The 23,645-nt window shown below is 41.5% G+C and overlaps 1 protein-coding gene across 2 annotated transcripts in view; it reads right to left on the bottom strand.

Annotated features, from left to right (window-relative positions):
• Positions 1 to 18,723, bottom strand: part of SYT9 (synaptotagmin 9) — a 168,236-nt gene extending 149,513 nt beyond the window's left edge. For both annotated transcript variants that reach the window (XM_036325265.1, XM_036325264.1), the window contains exon 1: positions 18,351 to 18,723. In XM_036325265.1, the coding sequence (XP_036181158.1) occupies positions 18,351 to 18,495 (145 nt within the window). In that variant the 5' untranslated portion in view covers positions 18,496 to 18,723. The remainder of the gene's footprint in view (positions 1 to 18,350) is intronic.
• Positions 18,724 to 23,645: the final 4,922 nt, after the last annotated feature.

Raw genomic sequence — 23,645 nt, 5'->3', positions numbered from 1 at the left:
TCAGGTAATCTAGCTGAGTCTCTCCTAAATCGTGTAGCCCATCACCATACATGTATTAATACAGAGAAGCATTAAACTGATGAGCCTAGATGTGTACACCCAAAACAAAAAATGCTCCTGCTGGCTAAAAGATCAACATGGTTTTTCTTTGAAAAGTACACATAAGCCCTAACCAGTTTGGCTCAGTGGATAGAGCGTCAGCCTGCGGACTCAAGGGTCCCAGATTCGATTCCAGTCCAGGGCATGTACCTGGGTTGCAGGCACATCCCCAGGAGGGAGTGTGCAGGAGGCAGCTGATCGATGTTTCTCTCTCATCGATGTTTCTAACTCTCTATCCCTCTCCCTTCCTCTCTGTAAAAAATCAATAAAGTATATATTTTTTTAAAGAAAGAAGAGTACACATAAGATTAAGCATTGTCCATAATGTATTTTTGTACATTTAAAGGAGAACCAAAGAATTAATAGCTTCCCTTCAAAAGACACAATCACGTTTCTTACTGATTAGTGTATTCCTTTATACTTTACGAAAATTAATCATATGTCATTCATGGCAACTATTCTGTCCCATTTTGTTGTTTGCCTTCATTTTGCTTATAATGCCTTTTGCAAAAGAAAAAAATACTGTCGCTGTTGTGTTCGTCAAACTCCATCAAGCTTGTCTATTAGAGTTGTTGGCTTTGGGGTTATGCTCAAGAATGCATCACCTACCTAAAATATACTGGTAGTTGCCACCCAATATCTACTTTTTCCTTTTTCCAAATTAAAAATACCCTGAAATTTAAGTTGTATTTGGACTGACAAGATAATAAGCCAAAAGACTACATTTCCCAACTTTCCTTCTACTGAGGTGTGGCCATGTGACTAAACTCTGATCTATGAGAGCACAGTGTTGAGTAGGACTTCCAGAAAGGTTACTTAAGAGCAGGCTCAGGATTTGAAGTGAAAATCGGGTTGGAGGTGGGGCCTTCAGTCGCTCTGAGAAATGCAAACGTGAGCGCTGGAATTCCAGCAGCCACCTCAGCCCATGCGGTGACTGGAGTGAGAAGCCATGCACTCAAGAAGGCAAAATAGAAAGTCCATGGAACCTGGGTCTTACTGCTGCCTGGAGCCTCCCAGACCTGGGCAGCCCGTCTCTAGGTCTACTTACGTGAGAGAATTTTTTAAATGTACTTTCTGTGTTAAGCCACCGTTTTTATGCTTTTCTGTCATACATAGAAAATCCTGATTATACATTATTTTATCATCCTTTAGAATTTTAATGGTTTTACTGTTTGTAAAATTCAAAACGTGATAAATACAATAATTAGCCAAATAGCCAATTATCCCAACACCATTTACTAAATAATTCACTTTCTCCCCCATTCATTTGACATGCCACCTTTACCAAATACTATATTGCCATGTTACTTTGTTCCATTAGGGGTTTTGTGGGGGTTTTTTTTTGGGGGGGGGGGGCGGTTATAATCTTTATTTTATCTAAGAAGTGGGAAGTAAAGTTAGCTGCAGCAAGTTGAGAGTAGAAGTGGAGCTAAAGATGAGTGGGAAAAGGGCAAGGCAGAGGCCAAATGATAGAAGTACGATCAATGAGGCAGCACTGAGGGCCCAGCAGAGATGAGAGTCTCTGTATTGCAGGGTAAGGATTAACGGGTTGGACTCTGCATCCCCAATGCCTGCATTCAAACTCTGGCTCCATGACTTACTTACTAGCTGTGAGTCAGAGGAATCACTTTCTTCTGCATAAGCTTTGGATTCCTCCTCTGTAAAATGAAGATAACACTAGAACCTACCTCAAGGTTGCTGTGTTAAATGCATTATTATACAAAAAGCTTTGAACAGTATCTGGGATTAAGTTCTATTATGTATCATCATCATTGTTATTAACAGTTACAATGTGATTTTTACCATATCATCACCATCATCATCACACCAGCATTCTTATTAAGGTAGCGGTTTGTTTCCTAAGTTACTAACAAGAATAATGTAAAATTTTATCAGATGACTTTTGGACATCACCTGAGATGATTATGTTTCTCTAAAAATTTATTATTGTGACTGAGACACCATTTCACACTCACTAGAAAGGCTATAATAAAAAAGATAGATAATGACAAATATTGGTGAGGATACAGAGAAATGGGTGCCCTTCTACACTACTGACTGGAATGTAAAACAGTGCAGCCATTTTGGAAAACAGTTTGGCAGTTCCTCAAAATTTTCAGCATTGAGTTATCATATGGCCCTGAAATCCCACTGATGGGTATGTACCCAAGGGAAAGTAAAACATGGGTCCATGCAAAAATTTGCAACTGAATTTACTTTGCAGCAATAATGGCCCCCAAATTGTAAACAACACAAAAGTCCATGAACTGGTGAATGGATAAATAAAATATAGCATATCCATACCATGAAACACTCATCACTAATAAAAAGGAAAGAACTAATAACACAGGCTACAACATGGCTGGGCCTCAAAAACAGTGTCTCAGTGAAAGAAGGCAGTCACGAAAGAGACCACATACAATATGATTCCATTTGTATGTAATGTCCAGAGAAAGCAAATCTTTGGAGACAGAGAGTGAATCAGTGGCCTTCTCAACCAGATTAACTGCGAATGAACATGAGGGATATTGCTGGGGTGGAGGAAATCTAAAGGTGATTTATAATGATGCTTGCACAACTTCACAGATTTATTAAATAATCCCTCAATTGTAAACTTAAAGTGGGTGAATTATTTGACATAAAATATGTCTCAAAAATTTATTTTTTTTAAAAATAAGGGAATGGCTGGAGATTGAGAAAAATCTGCAAAAGTTATGTTACTTATTTTGTATAAACATGGTCAAAAATTAAAACAAATTATATACATCAACAACAACAAAATAAAACTCATCATTGTGGGACTGACAGTCTGATCGCTGAGGGTGGGAGAAAGGGGAAGAGATCAACCAAAGGGCTTGTATGCATACATATAAGCCAAACCAATGGACACGGACAACAGGAGGATGAGAGCATGAGTGGGGGGTGGGAAGGAGGAGGTTGGGGGTTAAAGGGGGGATGAGGACACATTTGTAATACCTTAACCAATAAAGAAAATAAAGATTTAAAAAAAAACCTTATCATTGTGATAACAGGTTTCCTAGTGCTTTACCATTCTTGTATTCTTGAAATAAACCTTACAAGCTTACAGCACATCATTCTTTTAATACAAAAACTGTACTTATTTTACTATTATTTAACATAAAATTTGAGTACTTATGTGCTTGATATTTTTTATGTGCATAAATAGTTTAAAAAAATATTTCCCTATTGTCTTTGTTAGATTTAATATTGGTATGCTCCTAGCCTAATAAAGTGAATTGGGAAGTTTTCTATATTTTTCTGTGTTGTGGAATAGTTTTAAAAATATATGAATTGTTAAGCTTCTACAGAGAACAACTTGATAATTTTATATTAAAATATGTAATGTGTATAAGCCTACATTTAGCAATTTCAATTCCAGTTTTTTTTAAAAAAATAAGTGACTCTTTCTGGGTAGTGGAAGTGCTTGTGACCATTACTTATTTCTTGTGCTAATTTAAAATGTTTTTCTTCTTTCTGCAATGTGAATTTAAAACAAATGTGCAATAACTATTATAGCTCCAACAAAAGAGGATGATGCATTACTGATATTTTGATAAGCTGACCTGTACAAATATCTGGCCTGTAGCTTATAATGTCTTCTAGACATTTTTATACCTGTTCTGAGATGTTTATGCCTTCCACTCAATTTGTATGGAGATATTATTGGCATATATAGCATTTTCTTATATAAGTTTTGAAATCTCTTCTACATTGGTTATAATATTCCTTTTCTCATCCCTTTTGCTTTATATTTGTTTTCTCACATTTTTTTTTCTTGGTCAGAATAACAAAATATTTATTTATTTACAATTCAAAGAAACATACCTTGGTTTTGTTTTTTCCCCACTTTCTAATTCATTAATTTCATCTTTTGGTATCACTAATGCTTTCTTTGCTCCTTCATTTTTTTGGATTACTTTATTTTTCCATTTCTAGGTTCTACAATTTAATGCTTGATTTATTTATTTTCTATCATTCTTTTATGTACCATATCAAGTTAAAGTTATGAATTTTCATTTAAATATAGTTTTGGCTGCACTCCACAGTTTTGATATATGTACTCTTATCTCCATTATATATTTTCAATAGCTATAATTTCAGTTTCCATTTCTGATTTTATTTATTTATTTATTTATTTATTTATTTATTTTACTGAATCTATCTCCAAAAGAGTTCAAGTTTTAGGTGTTTAGGGTTTTGGTGGTGTTGTTTCTTGTTGCTCATTCACTGATCATTTCATTGCATTATGGTCAATGAAATGTGGCCCATACACATGGCCTGATCAGTTCCCCTTTTATGATAGCGACCACCTTTTTGAAATATTCTACGAACATGATTTTTCTCTTGGTGAGTAGAAAATTCCTTAAGTATTTCATACAAATCAAACTTTTAATGACAATTTTCTATCCTCTGTTTATGTGTCTATTCGAAATGTCAGGTTATTAGTGAAGTGTGGTGATTTCCCTCTATAATTCTGATTTTTCTAGCTTTGAAATTTTAACAATCTTGGTTCTATATATTTAAATACTGCTTCATTTCTGAAAGTTAAAAGTGTATGGCTGCTAAGTCTTCTTTATTTATTGTTCTGTTGATCAGTTTAAAATAAGTTTTATTTACCAGCATCCTCCCTTCATATGAAGATCCAGGTACTAGGAGGAGGTGGCCACGTTCCAACCACAGTTACCTCATTTCACAGGGGGACTAAGGCAAGAGTACAGGAGCCTCTAAAAACCACCTGCCAGATTTCAGGGACTGTTTGTTTATTCTTCTGTACTTTCTTTCCTTTTTAAAAACCATCTCTTCAAAGGGTCAGATATTGGTGGGTTTGTAGCTTCCTGGTTTCTAGTCCAGACCGAGGACAGGGAATGTGACTGAGATTTGTCTACTGGGGATTTTTTTAAATTCAATAACTGGCTTGTACATTTTCTTTCTGTGTCTCTCTGAGTCATTTTGTACTAAAAGCCAAATAGACGCCTTTTTACAAGAAAAAGTAAAATAAAGTAAATTTTACTCAATGACTTGTATGTCACATTCAGTATATTATAGGAATGCTAGTTTAATTAGCATGAGGCTTTGCAAAAAGAGTAGATACAGACAATATACAATCCACAGATATTTTAAACTTGTTATTTTAATATCTTTAATGAAACTAGTTCTTGAACATTTAAAGAACCAGCTAGTGTTCCCTAGCTGACTTGGTTCAGTGGATGGAGCGTCAGCCAGCAGATTGAAGGGTCACAGGTTTGATTTCAGTCAAGGGCATCTGCCTGGGTTGTGGGCTTAGTTTTCAGTAGGGGGTGTGCAGGAGGCAGCCAATCAATGATTCCCTCTCATCACTGATATTTCTATCTTTCTCTCCCTCCCTCTTTTAAATCAATAAAAATATATTTTTAAAAAAGAACCAGCTAGTGTAAAGCTAACTCTGGTCCTCCTGACATTTCCTCCTGTTCTTAGCTGCATGATTAAGGCCACTATTTACCACCTGCTGCTCCCCAGGAGCTTCCCTGATCAAAGCTGATGGCTGTCCATAGCACTGTGTCCACAGTCCTGAACCATCACCCTTTACTATGCAGGCGTACACTGTAGAGCTCTTGTTGGTGAATCTACGTTAACTTCCCAATTCCCACATTCTAAGGCACTGGTAAGAGAGTGGTGATTGAGTCACTGAAGCGTAAGACAATATGAAAATTAAAAGATCATAAAACCAATGTAATGAAAAAGAGCTGCTATTTTAATCTTTATGGGCCTACAGAGTGGATCCTCTCAAATTGAACCTCTGGGGATTAGATGCCCCACGAGAAGCCTACAGAAATCCACACATAAATGGGCTCTAAAGCTGTTGTGGAGTTAGGATCAATGGGTGATTCTACCCACAGCAGCTGGAAGGCAAAAAGAAGCACGTAGGGGGTTTTCTAGTTCCCTTTGTAAACTCTCTCTGAAATATATTCCATAACATGATGAATTTTAACTCCCCGAAAATTAAAGTAATTCACACAAAGCACTTTAAAAGCCCTGGAAGAAGGATGACCTATAAATTCAGGATATTACAGTGACATTAAATCTAAAGTAGCGGCCGCCGTGGAACAGATTAAAGAAAAGCAAACAACAGTTCTCTCACTCCCTCTGAAATAATTTGGGAAGCATTCAGAGCTGGCTCAGCTATGCCATCCACATTACTGACACCCATGTTATTTGAAAAATTCAGAAAGGAAAATATGTTTGACCTAAGATTTTCTGAAAAGTGTTCAAAGTGGTTCTAATGTGACCCCTCTTTCTTTGTTTCCCAGGTTTTTCTGACAGGAAGTGAACATGTTGGCAAGAATGAGGGACGGCCCACAGGAATCAAGCAAGCATGTTCTTCTCTGAGTTCACGGCCTACTTAGAATTTTTACAGAGTGCATTTACAGCATGGTTACCCTAAATTAAAAATAAATCAGAATCATAGTACTATAAGCCTAGCAATAAAGAAGACCATGATTTTAGTGCCAGGATGCTAGAGTTACATCCTACAGCTAAATTTTATACAGAATTTATTATTAGTTGCACCAACAGCAGCCGTACTTACTAATACTTTGAGATACCTCCCACTCTGGTAAGAAAATAAGGATCAATGACAGATAGTAAATGCATTTTTGTGCTGGGATTTTCTTGCCTAATATTTTATAACAAATGGTTAGAGCATTTATTTTGACAATGGGGCTGTAAAAAGTAATATCCACCCATAAAGGCCATAAATGCATGTCATTTGCAACCTTGGCTGCACACCAGACTCATGTGTCGAGATATGTTAGGTGTCAGCTCAGAAGATTCTGATTTAGTCAATCGGGGGACATGGCACTTGCATCTTCAGAAGTTCCCCAATTGATTCTGATGCCTAGCTGGGTTTGAGAATCACTTTCCAAAACCCTTCCATTTAGAAGTGGCCTTAGAATTCAACCACTTCTCACTCTCTGATTTCCAGTAACTTCTTTCCAATGGTTCCAGCAGTTAACTTCCCTGGACATCTGCATTGGATAGGCACATCCTCAAACTTAAAGTATTCAAAGTTAATCTCATTGCTTTCCCAGACTTCCTGTGGTAAACCTGATAAGACCATCCTCCAGGGCGCTTGTGCCAAAAATTTGGGAATTAGGACCCCTCCATTCGTTTCAGTGTACTGACTATTTTACCTGTTGAATATTTTTTATATCTATTTCCTCTTCTTCAACTCCATTTCCTTAAAGCATTCCTTCAACACCTCTGCCTAGATAAATACTAACAGTCTACTACTTCTGGTGTTTTCTCTAAGATCCCCCAGCTTTGAATGTCATGTTGGCTGAGTGCAGCCCTTATACCCCTTACACCCCTGACACCCAGCCTCGTCATGGACACCTACTCTTCTTCAGGTCTCTCCCCCATCCCATATCTGGCTTGTTGTCACTCTCTCCAACACTACTTTTTTCTTAATTTTTGGTTAATTCAATACCTCCAAAACTCTGGTATTTCCATTCTTCTCCTTGTCTCCTTCAGTAATTTGTCTTCCAGCCTAACTTAGTGCCTCACGCCCATGATCATACCCTAGACCCGACCATCCAACAACCGCAGCCCTTCCGTAATCTCTGGCCCCCTCTTCTTCACTGCATTCTCAGGAAGCATCCCAGCCCAGAGGGCCTACACTCCTATCACCTTTGGACTATCCCTAACCCCCACATGCCCACTTTACTCTCCTTACTCAGATGAAATTTCAGAGCCAATCATCCTAATCGCTCCATTATATACACCCTCAACTCCTTGCCACTCTTTTGTTGTCATACATAAGCACGACCCTGCTCAAACACAATCTCCTGTCTCTCCATGCCTGCACAAACAGAGCTGTCCTATGGTGGGGGATATCACTTTAAAGTCATGATCACCAACTTCAAGAGGGTCCTTAAGGTTGCCTGGCAAACATACTCCACCTCCCTAATCCATTCACTCTTCTATCTCCTGGACTATCAGACCCTTTTCTGTTTTCTTTTCCATCACCTCCTATCCCATCCTCAGTCTCAGCTGATAACCTTGCTGCTTCCTTTCTCACCCATGTTGGAATAGCAATCAGAGGACAAACTTCTGTAAGATCCCCAAACCATATCTGCCCACCTGGGCCTGTGTATTCTGCTCTGACTCCTTGACAATGAACAAACTGTTGAAAACCCCACCTCCTCAAGCACACCACTCAGGCAGTTCAATTCTCTGTATCACTTTTAACATGCAGTTATTTTGTTCTTTAAAAACCATCTTTTGAATTATTATTTTCTTTCATAACAAAACTCAAAAAAAGTTATGTGCATTCTCTTTCTTCGACTTCTCCTGTTCTCTCTTGAAGAGACTCTAGTCAGACTTTCGCCAACTCAGCTCACCCACCTCTCTTCCAAAATCACTCAATTCGAGGTCACCAAGGAACCTGTGTGTTGCTAAAGGCAATGGTCGGTTCTCTGTCCTCATCTTACCTGATCTACCAGCTGCCTTTCACAGAAGGGATCCCTCTCTCCTCTCAGGAACACTTTCTCCACGTCTAGGACACCACGATCCTGACCCTTCCATGTGCTTGCTGATCCTTTACTCCTTTGTTGGTTCCTTCTCATCTCCCTAACATCTAACTAGTTGCTTGACTTCTTTTCTTTTTAATCTTCATTTGCCTGTTGGTGATCTAATCTAGTTTCTCAGCTTTAAATATCATCTTTTTGCTGATTGTCCCTAAATGTATATATGCAGACCAGACTTCTTCACTGAACTCCCTGGAAGGATATCCAAATGCTCATTCAAGGACACTGCTCCAGCAATCCTCCCCTCCTTATCCTACATCATGCATTTCTGTTCTCTACTAGATCATTCCCATCACATTAGTGCTGTTATCTCTTACAGTTTAAAATGAAAACAAAAACCCTTCATCTCACTTTCCTCACAAAGTCAAGAACCCACGTACTACCCGCCAGCCCAAAGCAGACCCACTCCAGGCCGGGTCCCTTTCTGGTAACAGGCCTACATCATCAGAAAAAACAGACTGTGCATATCCACAAACTGAGTCATTCAATGTAACTCAATATGTTGCTTTTTCATTGTTAAATAACCAGGCAGAGAATCAAGATGTCACTGTTGGCATAGTCTGAAATTATATCTGGGGCCCAGATGCTTGAACCAGGCGACTAAACTTGCTCAAGGTAGTTTTTACAACTCTATGAGTTGTGTTCAGGGTGACATGATTGGGGATCTAAAACAGGTAATCCCCCATCTCGTGATTCCAATCTGTCAGGACCATACCTTGGACAGGAAGAGCGTCCTTACCACCCACTCGAGCTCACTTCCCACAGAACCACGCAGACTTGAGTGCACTCACAGAACTCCCCCCATCCTGAAATCTCCTGTAGTACTTTGCTGAGAATGGATCCTTTAGGCTCATCACAGTAAATTGTATTTCTTTCAAGATTTCTGCATGGAAGTGCTCTAGCCCAAGTCCTCTGTGGGACTTAGACAATGGCATGCAAGAACTTCCACCCTCTGACCAGTGTCTACCAGAAACAGCCTCATCCCTCTACAGCCCCAACACACACTGTGCTTACTTTTACCGAAGATCCACTCTCTCCTGTCTTAGGGCCTTTCTGAGTTCCTAGACTGTCCTTCCCACCCTTCCCAGGCAAAGTGCTCCACCCAAGAATCAACTTTTCTAGGAAACCCCTGCAGACCCGCTCAGTCAGCTAATTACTTCTCTCCTCTTTCCTGCACGGTCTCCAGCACTTATCTCCCTTCTTCTCTTCATTTTTTTCATTGCAAATATTCTTTTATCTCAATTCCATAGAGGTAATGACCATGTCTAATGTATCTCTGAATTACTGATGCCTAACCTAGTACCTGGCACTTAAGAGGCACTCAACACATTTTTTTTTAAATTTAACTTAATTATAATTTAAAAAGAGTGGTCCTATCAGAGTGGCTTGAGTAAAGGTTACATAAGTGCTGGAAGGGACAAGAGGTTGAAAAAAGGGAAAGAAAACATAAAGGAAAAAGATATCCGAGTTATGTAACAACAAATTGTTTTCATATTTCCTATAAATAAAAGCAGCACTTTGCATCGGAAAGAATGTTACAATGTGTTAGTTTTCATCTCTTTGCCATTATGGACAGAAAATGAAAAATTCTAATTTTCAACATTGTTCAATTAAAGCTTAACCCTCCCCTCAAAAAAAAAAAAAAAAAAAAAAAGAATGCTACAATGATGCACCCCTAAAATTTTTAAAGGCAGTTTAATTACTATGATAGATTGATTATAGTTAATCGGTATTCATTCACTATACAATGTTCCTCCTATGAGCTAATGTTAAGAGAATATTTATATTTTAAACTAATGGAAATTTGTAAGAAAAACATTAGATTCTCAAAAAAAAATAAACTGGCATATGGTACAGAATAAACACTGAAAAATTACATAAGAGGAAATACAAGTAGGTTTAAAATATTAAATATATTCAATTCTACCTACAAGAAGTACAAATTGAAACAACAATGAGGTAACTACTTTAAAAAGTACAAGTAAATGGCCATACATATGCCCTTGTAAAGAAACACATTTCCTGTTAAATAGCAACCTTAAGTTCACTTTATACCACCTAATGCTAGTGGATTTACTGTTGGCATGTAGCAGGGCTTAATAGCATCAATCTACTGGAAAGCAATTTGAGCCCACTGTTGATCATTTATCATTAAGAAATTTTCCCAAAAGGGAGTAGGATACCATAAATACAAAATATTATTAATAGTAATGAAAAATTAAAATCTAGAAATCCCCCCTAAAATAGTTACATTAAAAAGGTATGTTTACTCTTCAGAATATATATTGTCATCACAATAATTGTTCATTATGAAAAAATTATAATAGAAATAATGGTTAATAATTATTGAGCATTTGCTATGTGCCGGTTACTATGGTATTTCATGCATTATGAGATAGGTACTAATAGAGGATCGGCAGATTTAGCCAATAAAAATGTAAGATGCCCAGTTCAATTTGAATGTCAGATAGACAAGCATAATTATTTAATCTAAGTATGTCCCATGCAATATTATCTGTTGCTTATCTGAAATTCAAATTAAATTGGGCTTTCTGTAGTTTACCTGGAGACTAGTAATCCATTTTACTGATGAGAAAACAAGGACACAAAATTGACTTACCCGGGAGCATACAGCTAATAAGTTGTAATAAAATGCTAAGTTTACAAAATGTAGAATAGAAAATTTTGTTTCTGAATGATTACAAATAAGTGAAACATGCATGTCATGGACACAGCTGAGAGGAAACATAGACAGGTGATGCTACTATCACCAATTTCGATTTATTGAGCACTTACCCTAGGCCAGGGGTAGGGAACCTTTTTACCACCAAGGGCCATTTGGATATTTATAACATCATTAGCAGGCCATACAAAATTATCAACTAAAAAATTGGCCTGCTATATTTGGTCAACATTTAATTAACTCACCCCTAATGCCTTGGCAGGGCCAGACCAAATGATTTCCCGGGCTTTATACAGCCTGCCACTCTACATTCCCCACCCCGGCCCCAGGCACTATGCTAGACAGCCACCCACTCCCATTTTACAGATGAATAAAGTGAAGAGTTAAATATTTTGCTCAAGGTCACAAAGCTAGTAAGTGCAGGATCAGATTATGACTCCAAAGCTCTTGTCTATTCCATTTTGTCATCTTGATTTCCTGGGTGAGTTCATTTATTTTCCTTTCAGATGCAGCTCTATCAATGTTGATATAAAAGTTTTCGTGTGATAAGGTACATGCACAGGATGACTATTTCACGGAGATCTGCAAAACCTACTTGCTGGGAATTGCTTTGGTTTAAAGCAGTTCCCACCAGCCAACCGATGAAACACTTAAAAGCAGCAGACACGGAGCACTTTTATGGCTGAAACTGATTTCATTTAGAAAGTAGAAATACTCCAAATTATCCCTTAAAAAATGAGACAGCTCTCCCACTTCTGCATATCACTAAGTTCCTCCCCTTTCTCCAACATGATAGCAGGTGAACTTGTTAGTTCTTTCAAGTAAATCAGTTAAGAAAGAACTATGAAATGTTTGTTTGTTTGTTTGTTTGTTTGTTTTGAAGCCAAACATACGGGAAAGCACATGTGCACACACAAATACAAAAATGCCAATATGCTTTTCCAGTGAAAGCAATTGCCTATCTTCTTTACAACATAGAGAATATCAGGGTAATTTTCCTGGGTGTCAGCTTCATTTTTCTGTGAGAGTTTAGCCCACATCAAAAAGTTTGTGCTTTTGATTTTTTATTCTAGAAGAGGCAGCTGGTCACAGGGCTGCCTGTGAAGCCTTTACCATGGTTAGCTTTTGTTTTTCCCTTTTGACAATTGCCTCATGACTACACCACTTGAAGGTCCATGTAGAGGAATCCCACAGAGATGAAAACATACTTGTTTAAATAAAATATTTATGAAGAAGCTCCAAAATGTCACTGAAGTAAATGTAAATTAGTTCTTCACATATTATGCATCCAATATGCCACTCATTCCTTAGAAGACGATTTCCTGATTGCAATTAACATTCATTTTTAAAATTAACCCCATTGTGCATAATCACATCAATGTCTATTCATAAAAACCCAGTGTTTTCAGGTTGATTTTCTTTGGACTATCTGTGAAAATGTGAATTAAGGCTAATATTTAATCTTGGTAATTATTTTGGAAAATTTCCCTTAGAAACTATATTTAATTATCATTTTACATGTACATCTTCTAATGAGTTTACTTCACTCTAATTCACTATAATGTGACATTAATAAAATTTCCACATTACGGCCTTTTAATGAAATAGCATTTGGACATGATTTTCTCATTTTGTTCTTCCTCCCCCCCCCCCCAACTAAGTGAACGTAATATATTCTCATGATAATTTTAAAGAGCCTGCAAAATAAAAGTTTGGGGTAATAATGTCAAAAGAAAGTTAAGAATTAGTTGATTTGGGTAGTTTTGCAAGCTGAGCAGAGTCAGGTGGATTCATCCTCCACTTGGTCTTAACAGTTGTCCTCCTCCTGGGTGCACATTTGAATCAGCTGAGGAAGTAAAAAAATACCGATACGAGGCCCCAGCCCCAGAGATTCCGATTGAATGTTTTAATTTTTTTGTTTGTTTTATTTTTGTTTGTTTGGTAAGGCTGCCTAATATTGAAAACCACTGGTTTAGAAAAAGCTTTTCCTGAATAGGGTTAATGTCCATCAGTCATCAGCGATGTGTCCGAAGGCCCTGCTCAAACCCTGACCAGGTGATCCAGAAAATGAAGAAAAGTCTCTAGAAATACAAAGCTAGAATGTCAATGGAAAACCAGTATCCTGAATAATTCATAAAACTCAAATACTTCATATAATTCAAATTCATATAATTCAAAAATGCATAACCCAAAACTGAGCTGAATCCCTAAAACTGCATAGAATTTAACCTACACTTAGAAATGAAATCCAATATAGAAGTGCAGAACAGAGAAAGTGAGTCTAAAGATGGCTCTGATGAAAAACACCTAGGGAATTTTCATTGACGATAACTCCTACACTCTTAGTATGTGTGATATGTTTACCTAAGATGCTACTTTGACTTAGACTCAACTCTTTTCTTAAATGGAGCCCGTGGCCTTGGGCTAGCTTAGCTCTCTGAGCTTTAGTTTATTCGTATACATCAATCTTGTATACAATGCCCCTCAAACTTCAATGTCCCTATGAACCAGCTGAGGCTCCTGCTAATGCACAGAATGATATGCAGTAGGTCCGGGCAGGGTCCTCATAAGCTGCCTGAGGATGCCTATGGGGCTGGTCCACAGATGAACACTTTGAGCAGCAAGGTCTTAGAAGACATTATGAGGATTAAATTAAGTGGCCTACATTAAATGCGTGGCACAGACATGGTTGGCAGCCTACAGAAGAAAAGATTTAAGAAAATAATAAAATGTGGTGAAAACCTAGAAGTCCCATGATCCAATCCTCTTTTCCAGATGTGGAAACAACAGGTTGAGAAAAGTTAAAATAGCTACTTCCTAACAGCCAAAGGTGTGTAATGAGAATAGACATTCTCTCCTCACCCCCATCCCCCAGAAGAGACATTTTTTTTTTTGACGGGAAAAAGTACAAGCAAGATCAATGGGTGAAAGTGAAAGACAGCTTTTCATTCCATACAAGGAGAAACCTTTTAACAATAAATGCTGTCCTATAATCAACTGGCCTTCTTTAGGAGAGAGTGAAGTCCCCATTTACAAAATCCAAGCATAGACCAGTTGGTGATATTAAAGAAGACATGCTTCGGGTCACTGTTAAACACACAATAAGTACAATTAAAAAATAAATAAATCAGGAACCTCCTCATTTCCCTCCCCCACTCCAACGGGAAGTCTTCTCTGTAGTAAGTTGAGATACTTAAGTCAAAAAGCTTTGGAGTCGTCATCCTTAACTTCTGTTCTCTCACTCCTCACATCCATTCCATCAACAAACCCTAATGTTGTGCCTTCAGTGTTCATACTCCAATTCCTTCTCACCATCTCCATTAAGACGACCTTGGTCATCTCCTCTGCCTGGATTACTACAATAGCCTCCTAACATGTTTCTCTGTCTTCAAGCCATGACCTTCTACAGTATTTTCTCAACACAGCGGCCAGTGTATTGCCACTTCTCTGCTCAACCCCTTCTGATGGTTCCACATCTCCTTCATAGTAAAAACCAAAGACTATATAATAGTTTATAAGGTCCTACATGCTCTTCTCCCTCAAACCCTTGATCACATTTCTTTTTTAAAAAAAAAAAAATATTTTATTGATTTTCTACAGAGAGAAAGGGAGAGAGATAGAGAATTAGAAACATCGATGAGAGAGAAACATTAATCAGCTGCCTCCTGCACATCTACTGGGGATGTGCCCGAAACCCAGGTACATGCCCTTGACCGAAATCGAACCTGGGACCCTTCAGTCCGCAGGCCGACGCTCTATCCACTGAGCCAAACCGGTTTCGGCACATTTCTTGTTATTCTCCATCTTTTTTTCACTCTGCTTCAGATGCCCTTGAACTCAGTGTTTCCTTGGATCACATTAAGGACACTTCTGTCTCAGGACCCTTGCACTTGCTCTTCCCTTGGCCATGAAGGCTATTCTCTGAGATTTGCACATTTATGTCCCACATTGCCAATACAGGGTGGGGCAAAAGTAGGTTTACAGTTCCTTGTATGGCAAATAATACAATAATTAATTAATAATAATACAAGAATAAACTGTGTTTTGCATACTCACAACTTGTAAACCAACTTTTGCCCCACCCTGTCGGTATAAAAAACAACCGAAAGACCCCTAACAGAAGCATCCTAATTGCTTTCTGTGGAAAAAAGTACTCACACTTAGCTTAAAGGTCAGCATTTTACTTTCCATAATTGGTACCGATGAAGAAATGGGTGAGGCATCCCGGTTTCAATTGTGACTTAGCTTCATTTTTTAAAATCACACTTGATCAAATCCCCTCTTAACACCAAGTTAAGAAAGATGAGGGGCAATACTCCCACATCAGAGCACTGAAAGAATCACCCTTCTGATGCCCGCGGGTCTGTAACCCAGGCTTACCCCACTTGTAACATGAACAAACATCCGAGAGTCAGTGTCATTATGCAGTCCACAGGGAATTACATATGTTTTCTCCTTTTAAAACCAAAGTTCCTCAACTGAGCTTGAGAAAACCTGGCCACCACTAGGTAGCCAGGGATGGAAATTAGAGAAAGCTGGAGCGCGGCATGCAGGTGGGTTCCTTCCCAGAAGAGGAAGTCACGGCTGCAGACAGACAGCTCCCTCGTGGGACTCTTGTCAGGGCTGCTGTGCAGGGTGGTTCTGGTTCACTACACAACAGCAGAGGCACCATGCACAGCGCTGGTTGTGCAGCTACTCCAGCCACTCAGCTTTCAGGGCTCAGAAACTGAAGCCACTCTTGGCGTGTACAAACAGCTTCGGAGGGAGGGAGATAAATGCATCTGATGTAAGAATGAATGTAAGCAAGGAGAGGAAAGAGGAAAGTGAAAACAAAATTCTGGCCCGAGCTGAAGTGCCCTGGGAGAGAGGGTACACTTTGGATGTCAACTTCAGCCTCAGTTCCTCTCACCTTGCACTCACAGTTCACCACCACCCCCCCACCCGCCCCACAACCCCTTCCTCAAAAGCAGGATACTTCCTGACATAAACCCATAATCCTCCGGGGCTGCCTCAAAAACCCCTGGGCTGTAGTTTAAGAAAGCAGAGCAGTGCTTTCAAGAACTCAAAGAGCAGCAAGGCATACTCCTGTCTATGGCTATTTCTCAGCCAAAGAATCAGATTTGTCTTTTGTAAGGAACCTTCTCTGTGACTCTTCCTACAGGGCCGCCCAGTGTAGGGGCTGAGGGAAACCTAAGAACATGGAATCCAGCTCGTGGGTGAAAAAGAACAGAGGCATAAAATCGGCCAAAAAGATGTTAAACATGCAACTCAGCAAGAGGCCTCATCCATCTTCTCTTGTACAAAAGCCGAAGACAACTGCTTATGGGGGAAAACAATGGGAACTCACGGCACAGTCGCAGCCAAGGACGTGGGGCGCAGCAACATTAGGGCTTGCTTTGGCTGCCGCATGCTAAATACCTGTCTCCTTCCTGCTGCTGAAGGGCGGAACTTGCCCCACTTAGGACTTCATCCTGCGCCCCTAGTTCATGACATGAGGCACGCTCATTCATGCCTGCGGTCTGTGTAGCATGTCACATTCAGCAACACGCCACACAAAGGCCGGGCATTAAAATTCTGGGGAAATCATGTGGGATCAACAGTATTTCTTGACTTAATTCTCCACTTGGCGTACATAACACATTACTGATCATCCAATAAACTTAATTAATGTAACCACAGGCAATAGGGAACAATAATTTTTCTTTTTCCATAGAAATAAAAGCCTTTGCGTAGGAAAAATATATTGTAAACTTTTAACCGAAGAGTCCTCTTCACCCCACAGACTCATTTTGAATATACTCTCCAAGGAAATGCTATTTAAGTCAGGCTCGGTGTGTACCTCTTTGTGAATCAAACCGTTGTCTAATTTATCCTTTGGGAAATGGGTTTTTATATAACAGATTGGCTTAAAATGAGGTATATTTGTGCTGGATAATTTGCACAGCAATAGCTCATTTCCAAAATTTATACACAGGACTATCAGGGGAAAGGCCATATTTTTTTTTTCATCCCATCTTTAACAATCCAATCACAATTATTTATTTTTTTTAGTATTTAGGCTGAGAGAATATTTGAAAAAATACTTTCTCCAGGTGAGTAGAATCTCAAGAAAATATTTACAGGAACTGTGTATGCCAGTAACTAGTAGTGGATGAGAAGTCAGACCTGGGAGACCCAGCGCCTTTGGGGAAAGCAAATGGCTCCACCAAAACTCCCTCCTCCAGCCTTAATTGGTCAGATGCCAAAATAAATGAACTTTCCAAAGTTAGGAGCTTCACAACTTTCACTGGGGATAACTGCAGGTGCACAAGCCTTGGCCAGAGAGCCCACTGACCCAGGTGTGCCCAGAGGTGGCAGCTGGTCATGCCAGGCCCAGGCCGCCTCCACGCCGAGGGACCCGCAGGGAACGGGTTCAGGCCCGGCTGCCCAGGACCTGGGGCTCCCTGTCCCCTACTCAACGACGGATCCCTCCCCGCCCTTCTTACCCAGACCAAAGAAGGGAAATGGGCGCTTCAGCGCGAGGATAACGAGCGCCCAGTGGGATTCAGTCGCTACACGGGCCGTCCCCAACTCTCAACTTCCCAGACTTTTCCTCGGGCCTCGACCCCCTTCCCAGGGCTCCGAGGCCGTCACGGCCTCCCCCGGCCCGGAGCGCAGAGCCAGGAGAAGGGGGCGCGGAGCTGTGCGCTCTGGAGCCGCCCCCAGGAGCCCGAGCGTTGGTAGCGCAGGTGGCGGGTGTGGTCCCTCCAACCTTACCCCAGCCCACCTGGACTCGGCCTCCGCTCAGCAGCCTCCCCCGGGGTCCCTGCCCGGTTCCGGCATCAGGCCCGGGGCGCTGGTTCCTGATCCCCTCCTCTGGCTCGTGGGCAAACCCCCCTCCCTTCCTTCCAGTCCGCGTCGCTCTTCTGCCTCAGGCCCCGGTGCGGCCCCAACTCCCAGCCCAGGGCCCTCCGACCGCGCCGGGCAGTGGCGGCGGCACTCACCTGGGTCGCGGAGCCGGGGTCTGGCGCGGTCCCGCAGGTGGTAGATGAATTCCTGGCAGCTGTCGTGCTCCAGGGCCCCGCGGGCACAGAGCTCGGCCAGCAGCTGCAGCGCCTGGTGACAGAGCGCGTCCCTGGCCCCGGGCATCGCCCCCCCGCATCCTCGGACCGCGCCGGGCAGGCGGGCGCGGGAGACAACCCTCCGCCTGCCAGCTCAGAGCCGCCGCCTCCGGGCCGTCCGCGCTCGCCGCCAGGGACCCGCGGAGAAACGGCCCGAGCCCCAGCCCCAGCCGGCCCGGCCTCCCACCGGTTGCATGCAGCTCTTTGCCAGCCGGTCGGTCGGGCTTTCTCTCTCTCCCTTCCGGCCCCTCCGTCCCTCCCCCGGCACCGGGAGAGGTGGCGCCGCACAGCCCAGCGCGCCTCGCTCCTAGCGCTCCGCCCGCCACTCACGGCCGCCAGGGGCGGGGTCGGGTCAGGGGTGCGCGCCGCAGAGTGGGATCTCGGCGGTCCCTGCTGGGGCGCCCGCGGGGAACTCCGGGCGCTCGCCGGCTCCTAGAGGAGCGCGGGACTCCGCTCGCACCTCGCGCTCAGAGCGGTGGCACCCAGGTTTGGAGTGTATGAGTGGGTGCGCGCTCCGGGCGCTCTCCCCACCGCACCCCTCCGACCTGATGCAAGCCAACCTCTTCCACCTCCCGTCGCCGCGTGTGGCCAAAGCACGTTTTGGGGTGCGGTGCGTGGAGGAAAAGGTGCAGACTGAACCACACCCGCCAGATCTGGAGAACATAGGGCCGGTTTCAAACTTGAAAAGCACCGCCTGTCCAAAAACCACGGGCCTAAGAGCACTAGATGCCCAAATGTGGGGTTTGGGGCCAAGGTTCGCCATCAAAGGAAAGAGTTCCCAAGCGCAGGACCTTTTCCACCACCTTGGTGATTGGGAGAGGTGGAGGCTCTCAGATCAGAACTAAGCTCAAATGGCGCCCGAGAAACACATTGGGACTTACCTGGAGCTTTGTAGATCTTGGCTGGTGTTCTGAGCAACTGATTGGAAATTCAAGGATTGCCAACGTGTTTCCAGCACACACCAAGGAAGGGTATCACAGAATTTGGGAATACAGGGCACCGCTCATACATCCACCTCTTCAGCCTTTCATGCAGTAAGCCCAGAAATAACTACATAGCTCTTTTGTGTGTGTGCGTGCGTGCTGGGCACTGTACCACAAGCCTTTTACATATATAATCTCATTTAATTCTCTGGATGGCCCAACAAGGTCTGTGTAAGTGTTATCCCCGTTTTGCCAATGAAAAACCGAGACTCAGAAAAATGGTACCTGCCATTTTTCATTATATGGGGAGGCAGGGTAACCTTGGTTTTTGTTGTTCTGGTGGCTTTTATATACTCGTGTCCAGGCGCCACTCTAAAACCATTGGGGTGGAATCTCTATAACTGGCATTCTTAGCCATAAGGTTGTGCTGTTGCTGGGGACATCTCATAGCAAAGCATGTGCAGAAAGGTAATTCAGGGTGCCACAGAGTGCTCACCCCACAGGAACGCTTTGAAATCCTGCTGTGACTGGTGCTAGGGCCTGAAGGACCTTCCATTGCAGCAGTTCTCAGCCTTTTCATCTCATGGCACACGTAAACTAATTACTAAAGTTCTGCAGCACGCACCAAAAAAAAATTTATTTTTTTGCCGATCCAACAAAAAAAAGGTATAATTTTGTTCCATTCACACTGAATAGCTTTGTTATGTTAGCTATTGTCATATTTTTATTTGCATCTAAGGGAAAAGAGGTCAGTGCCCATGACTAAATAATCAGATACTGCATGTTTTAAAAATTCTTGCAGCACACCAGTTGAAAATTGCTGTTCTGCCGAAACCGGTTTGGCTCAGTGGATAGAGCGTCGGCCTGCGGACTGAAAGGTCCCAGGTTCGATTCTGGTCAAGGGCATGTACCTGGGTTGCGGGCATATCCCCGGTAGGAGATGTGCAGGAGGCAGCTGATCGATGTTTCTCTCTCATCGATGTTTCTAACTCTCTATCTCTCTCCCTTCCTCTCTGTAAAAAATCAATAAAATATATTTAAAAAAAAAAAGAAAGAAAGAAAATTGCTGTTCTATTGGAATAGCAGAGAAAATGCAGAGTTGTAAAGGTAACTCCAGAGTTGTAAAAAGGCAAGTACACTTTCTACCCTAAGAAATTAGAGAGGAGAAGAACCTGCTGAGAGGGAGCCTGTGGAGGAGGTAGAGCAGAAGCTGGTCCTGAAAGGAAGGCAAGGCATGTGAGGTGAAAAAAAAAAAATGTCCTTTAGATGGAGCAGACAATAAGACACAAAATTTAGAGAAAATGGTTACTGTGCAACCTCCCTTGTGGAAGTTACTTAGCGTTTTTTTGCCTAAGGTTTCTCATTAAATAATACTAATATGTGCAGCACTGGGTTGTTATAAGATTACAGAAAGTATTTAGCATAGTGTTGCCACATAGTATAGGCTCAATCAATATGTTTTTGTGGTTGCTGTTGTGTGTCTACCACAATGTGCTATGTGCTAAACATTTACAACCTCCCTAAGTGGCAGATGCTATAATTTCCTATTTTACAGGTGAAGAAAGTGAAATCAGGTGTTTAAATAATTTTCCCAAGGACACATGGGTAGATTGTTTCCAGAGGCAGTCACCTGTCCTTCTGCAATGTGACTTTACCACTACTCCAACCAAGACATCAAGTCTATTTCCCTTGCCCTTAAATCTGAGCTGGCCCTACAACTTACTTTAGCCAACCGAGTGTGTGAAAGTGATATTCCGGTGTCAGAATGGTGGTTGGCTAGAATGTGGACAAAAGGGAACCCTGGTGCACTGATGGTAGGAATGTAAATTGGTACAGACACTATGGAAAATAGTATGGAGATTCTGTAAAAAGTAGAAAATAGAACAACATATGATCCAGCTAATATATATATAATTTCTTTATTATCTCAAAGAAATATGTGCACCCTCATGTTCACTGCAGCATTATTCACAATAGCCTAAACATGGAAACAGCCTAAGTGTCCACTTACAGACAACAGATAGAGAAAATGTGGTGTGTATGTATATGTATATATTATATATAAACAGGCATAAAAAAGAGGAAATCCTGGCATTTGCAACCTGGATGAACATGGAGGGCATTATGCTAAGTTGAAACAGTGAAATAATCCAGAGAGAAAAAGTCAAATAGTACAGTATCACTTATGAACAGAATCTAATATATATATATAAAATTTTGCCAACTATTCCTCAATAAAGGCAGAAAACAGAAAATTAATAAAAGAAATCCCAGAATCCCACGAGTCTTTCATGCTGCTCTTAGACCATATCCTCACTTCTGGTCCCAAGACCCAGGTTCTATACTTCAGAAATGGTTTGAGATTCCTAATGGCAGAACTGTGAATTATTGTCATTTTGTTTGATTCGGTTCCTTGCCAGACAGTTGCCTTTAACAAGAGAAAATAAGGTTCAACTGGCAGGACTTGTTTTGTGTGAGCCCATGCTGTCTCCAGTGATTAGCACGCCAATAAAATACCCACAAATCTCCTGCTTCATTATTCCAAACAGGTTTTCATCCTCTCACTTGATTTAGAGTCTTACATATAATTCACCTGGACCAGAAGACCAGCACTGAGCTCCTGTTCTGTGACAACTCTCCCATGTTGGGCATCAATCTCTTTTTAAATCTCCGAGCTTGGCCCTTCCCTATTTGGAGTTCATTTTTCCTGAGAGATAAAATAAAGGCAAATTTTGGATTGGGTAGCTCCACTTTGTCATGTGTCTGTTATTGTACCAAGTAGCAAGTTGTTTAGGATGTTCAAAATCTTTATTCTTCCTTCCTGTGTGTGTTAGTTCCTTCTGAGATTTATAATTGCCAATTACAAAGTTTTAACTCCAATTGTTTGACTTGAAAGAGTAGAGATTGATCAGTTTTAACACTTAAAAGATACCCCAATTAAAAGAAGGATTATGAAGGGAACAGAAGGCGAAGTTCCGGGTCAGAAGGCCTGGCACTCCTCTCTCCTCTTAGAAGACATTCATGGCCCCACATTTATTCATCTTTTCAGAATGAGGCCAGAGGAGAGAGCAGAGGTGAGAGATCTGCTGACTGAGAAACATGGACCTCAGGACCCTCCACCATCAAGAATACTTTTGGTGTTCCTTGAGCTGCCTTTCAGAGCAGCCAATGTCCCTCACCCGGGCAGGGCAGGGAAACTACTGGAGTCACTCTGGCTGCTGGAAAGAGAGAGGATGATGAAGTCCAAAACTGGCTAGACTGTTCACAGTGGTCATGGGATCGTGGAATATCCAACTAAAGAGCTGCCAGAAGAGACGATTCAAAATAACCAGCCTTTTCTCACCTTCCACAGCAAGCTGCCCTCCATCCTCAGGGCTGAAAATGGGTGTAGAGCCCAGCCGGCGTGGCTCAGTGGTTGAGCATTAATCTAAAACCAGAAGGTCATAGTTCCATTCCCGGTCAGGGCACATGCCCGGGGTTGTAGGCTCGGTCCCCAGGTGGGGGCATGCAGGAGGCAGCCAGTCAATGATTCTCCCTCTCCTTCCCTCTCTGAGATCAAGAAAACTATATTTAAGAAACAAAAGCAAATGGATGCAGAGCAGCTTGACCTGCCCTCAGGTGCCTGGCTGTTAAGAGGTCAATGTGCTCACTTTGGGGTGAGAATGTTACGGTATTAAACACTTAAATAAGAGTTTTAACAATCCCTTTCTTAATTTTTTGTTTAGCAATAAATGGCTTTGACCAAAATCGCTGTGTAGAGACAGAGACAGAGAGAGCGACGCATCCATTTTATTGCCCTCTAGCCTTATTCAGAAGGATCAGCCTGTATAAACAAACCTCATTGCGTTGGCCGGTGTTGCTCAGTAGGTTGGGCATCATCCTGTGCATTGAAAGGTTGCTGGTTTGATTTTAATTAAGGCAGCTAATTAACGTTTAGCTCTAACATCAATGTTTCTCTTTTTCTCATTCTTCCTCACTCTCTCAAAATCTTGAAAAAACAAACAAAAAAACCTTGTTACTAATTTATTACCCAAGCCCTAACTTTGCTTAGATTCTTCATTAATATAAATTCATGTCAAGTCTTCATGAATTTAGAGTTTCTTTGTCTAAAAATCATGAAAAGCTGGGCTGGTTCCATCATTTTTCTGAGCATCATTCTTGATCTCCCTCCCATGTGCACATATTAGTCTGGTCTTATGTCAATTTTATTATGTGTTCAGCCATAAGCACTCAAGAAGGGGAGTGGGGGAATTGC

The sequence above is a fragment of the Myotis myotis genome, unplaced genomic scaffold (genome assembly GCF_014108235.1).
Source record: "Myotis myotis isolate mMyoMyo1 unplaced genomic scaffold, mMyoMyo1.p scaffold_m19_p_10, whole genome shotgun sequence".
Lineage (NCBI taxonomy): Eukaryota > Metazoa > Chordata > Mammalia > Chiroptera > Vespertilionidae > Myotis > Myotis myotis.
This window is presented reverse-complemented; position numbering and strand designations above follow the sequence as displayed.